The sequence below is a fragment of the Mchenga conophoros genome, linkage group LG3 (assembly GCF_057382185.1).
Source record: "Mchenga conophoros isolate Kocher_MC1m ecotype Shallow Benthic linkage group LG3, M_conophoros_male_GT1.1, whole genome shotgun sequence".
Lineage (NCBI taxonomy): Eukaryota > Metazoa > Chordata > Actinopteri > Cichliformes > Cichlidae > Mchenga > Mchenga conophoros.
This window is the reverse complement of record NC_140528.1, coordinates 69,962,293-69,971,294: the sequence shown is the minus strand read 5'-3', so window position 1 is coordinate 69,971,294 and position 9,002 is coordinate 69,962,293. Positions and strand designations below refer to the sequence as shown.

At 40.5% G+C, this 9,002-nt stretch overlaps 1 protein-coding gene across 1 annotated transcript; it reads left to right on the top strand.

The window, feature by feature from the left end:
* The first annotated feature begins 544 nt into the window (after positions 1–544).
* Positions 545–6,840, top strand: LOC146580328 (uncharacterized). Its single transcript, XM_085266988.1, has 8 exons — positions 545–2,110; positions 3,704–3,768; positions 3,859–4,007; positions 4,112–4,299; positions 4,466–4,527; positions 4,682–4,869; positions 4,989–5,357; positions 5,448–6,840. Exons 1-8 carry the CDS (start codon positions 626–628, stop codon positions 5,531–5,533), a joined length of 2,592 nt encoding a protein of 863 aa, XP_085123114.1. The 5' UTR covers positions 545–625; the 3' UTR covers positions 5,534–6,840.
* The last annotated feature ends 2,162 nt before the right edge of the window (positions 6,841–9,002 follow it).

The following is a 9,002-nucleotide window of genomic DNA, read 5'->3' as shown; positions in this document are numbered from 1 at the left end:
AACATATCCATGTGGACTGTTGCATAAGGTAAAAGGGTTGCAATATAGACATATCATAGATAAACATCAGATGCGAATCAGTAACTTTTCAATATATATTCTCATTTCAGGTAAGTAAATTTCTTATTATTTCACATATTTAAGAAAATTACTTATTTAGAGTTGGGCCGCAATCTAGAAACTCCCAAATTTTGCTCTCTTTGCATGAGATTATCAACTGATATTGATGTTTCTATGATACAACTTATATATATTCATATATGTGCAATCCAGCATGAAAGTTTTTGTGTTCTTCGTTTTTGTGATCAAGAATTTCATGTTAAAAGGATTTTATGTGATCTCCTGAGAATAAATGAGCAGCCAGTTTATTAGTATTTATTTTATTTAAATAAATACATTATGTGAGTTATAGATTAAAATTTGATGTGTTGAATTGTTTTCACATGGTGAATAAATGTACTGTTTAATTTTACAGGTTAAATGGAAAGCAGAATGATTGTTAAATGGTTTATATCTATGTTCTTGATTTTAATGGGTAAGATGGCGGCATATACAAACATAGCAACAATCATTCCTGTGATATTCCTGTGATTTTTCATTTACATCTAACACCTATACAGGAACAATGTCCATTTTTACGCCAATGACAATTACAGGAGCTGCAACCACAACCACAGAAGCTCCAACAACAACAGCTTCAACTATCACTGCAGCACCAACAACAACTATAACAGCAGCTCCAACAACAACATCTGCTCCCACAACTACCACCACAGCTACAACTACCACAGTAGTACCAACAACAACGTCTGCTCCCACAACTACCACCACAGCTACAACTACCACAGTAGTACCCACAACAACATCTGCTCCAACAACTACCACAGCAGCTCCAACAACAACATCTCCTTCCACAACTACCACCACAGCTACAACTACCACAGTAGTGCCCACAACAACATCTGCTCCAACAACTACCACAGCAGCTCCAACAACAACATCCGCTCCCACAACTACCGCCACAGCTACAACTACCACAGTAGTACCCACAACAACATCTGCTCCAACAACTAACACAGCAGCTCCAACAACAAAATCCGCTCCCACAACTACCGTCACAGCTACAACTACCACAGCAGCTCCAACAACAACATCCGCTCCCACAACTACCACCACAGCTACAACTACCACAGTAGTGCCCACAACAACATCTGCTCCAACAACTACCACAGCAGCTCCAACAACAACATCCGCTCCCACAACTACCGCCACAGCTACAACTACCACAGTAGTACCCACAACAACATCTGCTCCAACAACTAACACAGCAGCTCCAACAACAAAATCCGCTCCCACAACTACCGTCACAGCTACAACTACCACAGCAGCTCCAACAACAACATCCGCTCCCACAACTACCGCCACAGCTACAACTACCACAGTAGTGCCCACAACAACATCTGCTCCAACAACTGCCACAGCAGCTCCAACAACAACATCCGCTCCCACAACTACCGCCACAGCTACAACTACCACAGTAGTACCAACAACAACGTCTGCTCCCACAACTACCACCACAGCTACAACTACCACAGTAGTGCCCACAACAACATCTGCTCCAACAACTACCACAGCAGCTCCAACAACAACATCCGCTCCCACAACTACCGCCACAGCTACAACTACCACAGTAGTACCAACAACAACGTCTGCTCCCACAACTACCACAGCAGCTCCAACAACAACATCCGCTTCCACAACTACCGCCACAGCTACAACTACCACAGTAGTACCAACAACAACGTCTGCTCCCACAACTACCACCACAGCTACAACTACTATAGTAGTACCCACAACAACATCTGCTCCAACAACTACCACAGCAGTTCCAACAAATACCACAGCACCTCCAACAACCGCTCTAAGTAGTCCCACACCTGCTCTAACTAACACAACAACAGGAAAAACAACCACATCTGCAGCCACAACCACCGGACCTCTGACAATTCGATATGTTGTTTTCAGATCCATTCAAAGCAATTTTACAGCAGACTTGTTGAATTCATCATCTGAAGTTTTTCAAACTCGATCTTCATCAATAAAGGTGCAGGTAAGTCTTTCTTTTCCCCAAGAATCTATAAAGTTAGTGTACAAGAGTTTATCTGATCATTAAGGTAATGCAAATATTCAAATACATATTTCTTCTCATTTTTTTCACGTGAAGGTGATAAAAAATTACAACTTAATTTATATAGAATAAGTGCAAAGTCTTAGGAAAAAATGCAAAAATTCCCATGAGAACTAAGTGCCAGGACAACTGTCCTGAATGAATGAATGAGAATTTCAAACTACAGCTACATGACAAATTGATGCAAGGCATCAGGCCACTATATGGTGCTAAAAGTACTTCAATATGCTTTTGAACTGATTGTTCACTGCATTTTTTAAAGGCACATGCAGCTCCAGCAGAAACGTGTTTTAAGTACTTCAAACACAGCTCTCACTGTCAGCTCACACTGAACAAAATTCCCTAATTCATGAGGGTTCACTAAAGGAAGAACAATGCAGAATGGACTTCTAAGCATTTGTCATTGACGTTGAAGGCAAAGTCGTGTTCTTATCTAATAGAAAGAAGAAAGAATTCTGTTTAAAGAATATAGTTTACATTTTTTTAAACCCTAAATACTCAGACAAGTACAAGAATTTGACTGATTAAGAGCAGGAACAAGTCAAGAGGAGAACTTTTGCTACCAAGGTTATAAAACTTGGAAAACCTTTTTGCCAAGCTTTACACATCCAGGGATGGATAATTCATCCAGCGGTGTTTAGCTCATTTACCTACAGTCTTTTTTACTTGAAGTCAGTATTATTGCTGGATTTTTTTTCTCCTCTCAAAGGAGACAAGCTCTTAAACTTTGTTAAGAGTGGCCTTAAGGCTTGTTCTCACTGAATATGTCTTCATATTTGAACAAAGATTTTCAGTGATGAAGTTTAATGAATCCAGATACAGATTCTCTTCACTCACCTGTCTACTGTCTTTCGCATCTTCACCTCATGTATTGAACCTGAGTTTATAGCACTTATTCCACCAAACACACTAAATTTATCTCACCGAATAAGGAAGAATCACTGCAAAACTGCACGCAGTAATTTAACTACTTAAATTTAAAATGGTAGCTTGGTGGTAAGCACTGTTATTTCACGGCAAAAAGGTCCTGAGTTTGAATCTTGGGTCTTTCTGTGTGGAAATTGCATGTTTTCTCCATTTTAACATGAGTTTTCTCCAGGTGCTCTGGCATCCTCCCACAGAAAGACATGTTAGTGCAATTAGATTAACTGGTGATTCTTAATTTCCCATACTGTGCATCTTGAAATGATTCACAGCACTTGACTTGTTCCATTTTATTTGTCATTTTACGGCCTTATTCCAAAATGGATTATATTCATTTTCACCTCAAAATTCTACACACATTACAAAACTTTATTGACAGTCTTTGCCATGACATTTGTGAATATGAGCGTGAATGGTTGTCAGTCTCTGTCTGTGTTAGCTCTGTGATCTACCAGAGCTACTCTCTGTAAGGGTCAAGACCTCAGCTTTTTCCTTTAAATAATCTTCTGTTAATGTATTTTAACATATAATATATATCACGTACACAAACAGATAAATGTGATTTTAAGAAAATCTGCTTTGTGTCTGTAGATTGAACCTGCTTACAAAAACTCGTTCCCTTCTTCCTTTGTCTCCTTGGCTGTTGTGAGCTTCAGGTAATTTCAGTATTTTGACATATACTGTTAAGAGCACTGACCTAATGCCCTAAATATTCAAAACTATCCTTTTTGTCTCTGCATTTACAGGCAAGGATCAGTCATCAACACCATAGAACTTAAGTTTGTAAACTCATCTGCTCCAAATTACACTGAAATTAGAAATGTTTTGATCAGTACAGCATCAAACGTGACAGGCTTTGACATCGAAAGGGCCTCCATCACTGTCAGTGCCACATGTGAGTAACATTTCGTGATGTTTGATCAAAAAGTCTCAAAGTTTTTAGAAGGACTTAGTTAAATGTTTTATGTCCATTTTGTCCTCATTTTAAATCTACCACAGTGATCCCAACAACAAACACAACAACATCAGGGACTACAGCTACTCCAACAACTATCACAATTACAAAAGCTCCGACTGCACCTGTCCAAGTTTTTCTGTTTCTACAGTTCCTTGAACCATATGTACCTGAACTCACAGACCCCACCAGCAGTGTATATCAAGATCGCAAAATACGAGTTGAAGAGACGGTGAGTAATATTTCAACTTAATATATCTTTTAATGACTGACACTTTATCTAGAGAACAAATCTGAAATCATACATTTTATTTCATTTGAATAGGCATTTTTAGACAATGTAATTTTGAAGTTGTTTCACCATGTTTAAATTTTCTTTTTGTGTTAATTTTTTGCAGTGTGATAGAATCTACAAATCAAAATTTATTTTCTTCATCCGTGCCATTGTCATTCGGTTCAGGTAAAACATGTTTTTAACAGTGATTAAGTTACTTTCCTCTAAATTATTATTTTAATTTAATTTTGAATGTTAAAAGTGCCATGCACCATAGTTAAACCGTTCAATAATCTGCAATCATTATCTAACATCTGACTCACTTTGTTTCATGGCACAGTCTTGTTAGAGTCCAAACACGAGTGGATAGAACTGAGACACAGGTGGAGCTTGTGTTCAATCAAACAGCACCCAATGCACAAGTCCCAAATAATACTACTATTATTCAAACTATGAAAAAGGCTATTAACAGTTCCAGCAGCAATTTCAGTATTGCCATAGTTCCTGACACTATATCAGTAACTTCTGGTGAGTATTTGAAAATGTAACCAAAAGTTATTTTGACATTCATGAAGGATAAAGATAATAGTTTAGGTTGTACATAGATATATATTAATCTATTTTTGATAAATATTTTATTGTTCCAGTCAGTGTTACACCTGCTACACCAACTCCTAATTGCACTATGACATCAACTGCTACCCCTTCAAAACCAGCATCAATAACTGTGACAACTACGACCATAATTTCTACGACAACAGAAAAAACTATTCAAACAACAACTGCAGTGACCGTGAAATCTGCTACAACTAATACTTCAGCAACAACAGTACTTGAACCAGCCACTTTTGTGGCTACTATGGCACAGGCTCCTACAGCAACCACCATGGTGTCATACACATCTACAACAACAATAGTGGAAAGTGCAAGACTTCCTTCTTCAGCAGCTACTGCAGAAACAACAATCACTGTGAGAACGACAACAACTATTGAAGCACGTATATCTGGAAACACATGTAAGATAGACTAATTGAAATGATAAGTGTTACATTTAAATCAGCTAAATCAGCTAAGATTTTCTCATTGCTTTTTCTCTTCATTTCCAGCTTCAGGAGGATTGAGCCACAAGACAAGTCTCTACACTGCTTCCTGCCTCATGTTGTTGACATGGCTATTTGCAAACCATCAATAGCTAATTTACATTTGAAATACAAGTGCAGGAAAACAATTACATTTATTCCATTGTTATCAAAAATGCAGCATCCTTGAATGGCTTAACTGTTGCGTGAAACATCATGAAAATCTAGCCTTGCATTAACAGACACAGTGGTATATCTGGGGGGCATTTCTGTCTTTTATTCCCGTATTTTAAAATTACCATTACCTATGTTTAAGTGCAGTTCGTCTTTGTTTTGGAAAATGTAAACTGTGATGCTTATGAAACAGACAGTTGTTACTCTAACTAATAAAAGTCCTTCTCTCATTTGATGAACCAAAAGATGATTTAAATTAGACAGCATTCAAAAACGTCGTTATTTTCACCATAAATGCTTAGTTACAGTATATTAAAATTAATGGAGAGTTTTCCCCCAACTGATGTATTAAAAGCTACCATGGGATGACTCTTACGGCACACAAAAATGAAATTTCCTGCTCCTCACTTCATAGAAAAATAATCACCAAAGCAATGGAGGTCTTATCTTTGTAAATTCACGTCTGACAAGTTGTTATCATAGCATAGTGATATTTGACTCCTGTCTGGGCCTTGACTCCCATGTAAAATCTTTGTGTCGTTCCTGTTTCTATCATTTAAGAAACATCTTTAAACTGCGACATGTGGTCTATTCAGCTGAACTGGAAAAACTCATTCATGCATTTGTGTCATCACGCTTAGATTACTGTAAGTCCCTGTTTACTACCTTGGATATCTCTCTCTCGCCTCCAGGCAATACAAAACGCAGCAGCCAGACAAACTTGTTCTATCAAGCGTGTTCACATTACTCCGGTCTTATATTCTTTACATTGGCTTCCAATAGAGTTTAGAATTCGCTTTAAAATTCTTGTTTTAACATACAGAGCACTAAATGGCCAGGCCCCAGATTATTTATCCAAGCTTCTTAAAAAAATAAAGTAAAATAAAAATAAAATACACTGCTGCTCGTCATCTCCGCTCACAGACTCAGAGTCTGTTGGTTGTTCCCCGTACACGAATGAAGACAAAAGGGGACAGAGCCTTTCAGTCTGTTGCACCAAGGCTGTGGAATAGTTTACCGCTACAATTATGTTTGCTTGACTCTGTGGATTGTTTTAAAAAGCAGTTAAAAACATTTATGTTCAAACAAGCCTTTTGCTGATCTATGTATTTTATATTCTTTACATTCTTTACATTTGATCTTTTACATTGTGTATAATGTCTATTGATTGTATTGTTTATTTTAATATTTGTGTACAGCACTTTGTGACTGCCTGTCTGTGAAAAGCGCTTAATAAATAAACTTTACTTACTTACTACTTACTTACATAGTATGACTGCTTTTAATGTCGCTCTTTTAATGATCTGTTAATGCATATAATTTACATGTGTGTGTTCACTTGTCTATACTAAATGTCAATTCAATAATGAGGGCTCATCATAATGAACTGAACATTGTTTATTGATAAACAGGTTTTCCACCAATATTTAAATTGCTAAATCAGACAAATATCTTTAAAGTGCAATGTCGCGGGCTCCTTCTCCTAAACTTCCTCCGAACAAATACAGGCGTAGTCGGAAAGCATTCAGTGTGGATAATTTATTTATTTTGCCGGCCTCCCAGGTGCACAAAAAGTTATTTACAAAGAAATAGAACTGACTTAAGTCAGCACAAACAAATATCTATATACAAAACACAGTCTGCATGTTACCCTCTCTGTAACAGCTCACTGGAAAGAAAGCAAAAGCAACAGGTGGGCCCTGACCGCCTTCTCTTATACCCCATAGCCCCCCCCACTAGGCGTAATAGTCATCTCTTTATTATTATCAAACCGTCTTTCCCCCTCAGCTTATTTCCTGCTGTAGTCCTACAATACATATATGTATATACAGACATTTATGGCCACTTCCCGGCAGCCTACAGTGTTTCACAATAACACCAAACAAACCAAAAGAATAATGCAGTTCACGTGACTCTTCAAGCGCGCGCGAACCCACTATTTAAACCCCGGAACCCCATACCATCGGCTTGCATAACCCCCGTATAATTCGGCGATCATAGCGAGTCTCCGCGACCGGCTTTATGGAAGGTAAGTGGGAAAATACGTTGGCCACCTTCTGCGCTGCTCAAACTATACCTCTCACCCCTTTTTGTTTATCTGCCCGGTCGCCGAAAAGCCGCGCAGCCCCGGTAATTGTAAAAACTAATGGTGGTGGTGCGTGTATGCGCCCAGATCAGCTGTCGGCGGCTCGGGACGGGGTGACTCCGTCACATCATCCCCTTCCACCCGGAGGTTGGCGTTGTGCGGCAACCTGGAGAGATAATCTGCCACTACATTGAGCTTGCCTGGTCTGTGACGGATGATGAATCTGAAAGGCTGCAGTGAAAGGTACCAGCGTGTCAGTCGGCTGTTATGGTCCTTCATGGAATGGATCCAGGTGAGCGCTCGATGATCAGTTTCCAGCTCAAACTCTCTTCCAAGTAAATAATACCTGAGTTTCTCCAGTGCCCACTTAATGGCCAAAGCCTCCTTCTCCACCGTTGAGTAGTTGGTTTCCCGTGGCAGCAGCTTGCGGCTCAGGTATAGGACCGGATGCTCATCTCCCGGGTCCCCTTGGGCCAGCACTGCTCCCAGGCCACTTTTGGAGGCATCCACCTGGACCAGAAACTTCTTCCTGAAGTCGGGGCTCCTGAGAACTGGAGTCGTACACAGGCAGGTTTTCAGCCCGTTGAAGGCTTGTTCACATTCCGCTGTCCATATGACAGGATTCCGTTGGTCTTTGCTGGTCAATGCAGTAAGAGGGGCCGCAATAGTTGCAAACTGGGGCACAAATCTTCGGTACCAGCCAACCAGCCCCAGGAAAGACCGGACTTCCTTTTTTGTGCGAGGCCGAGGGCAGTTCTGGATAGCGTCCACTTTATCCATCTGCGGGCGCACCTCACCTCTGCCCACTTGGTAGCCAAGGTAGCGGGTCTCCTGCCGTGCCCACTCACATTTAGAGGGGTTGAGGGTCAATCCTGCCTTATGGATTCTTCCCAGGACTTCGGACAAGTGCTGCAGATGCTCCTCCCAGGTGTTGCTGAAGATCACTACATCATCCAGGTAGGCAGCACTATAGGGGTCACACCCCTGTAGTAATTTGTCCATCAGCCTTTGAAAGGTGGCCGGTGCCCCATGTAGGCCAAATGGCATCACTGTGAACTGGAACAGGCCGGCAGGGGTCCTGAAGGCGGTGTACGGTCGAGAAGACTCCTCCAGTGGCACTTGCCAGTACCCTTTACACAGATCCAAGGTGGTGATGTACCTGGCCGCTCCGATCTTCTCCAGCAAGTCCTCGATTCGAGGCATGGGGTAGGCATCAAACTCTGAAATAGAATTTAGCTTCCGGAAATCAATGCAGATGCGTAGGGAGCCATCCTTCTTGAAGATGATGACCACCGGGCTACACCACTCTGAGCAGGACGGCT

Coding starts and splice junctions, on each gene's coding strand:
- LOC146580328 (XM_085266988.1), top strand. CDS start 626: ATGTCCATTTTTACGCCAATGACAATTACAGGAGCTGCAACCACAACC. Junction 3,769..3,858: donor TTGGCTGTTGTGAGCTTCAG/GTAATTTCAGTA, acceptor CTGCATTTACAG/GCAAGGATCAGTCATCAACA. Junction 4,528..4,681: donor GCCATTGTCATTCGGTTCAG/GTAAAACATGTT, acceptor TTCATGGCACAG/TCTTGTTAGAGTCCAAACAC.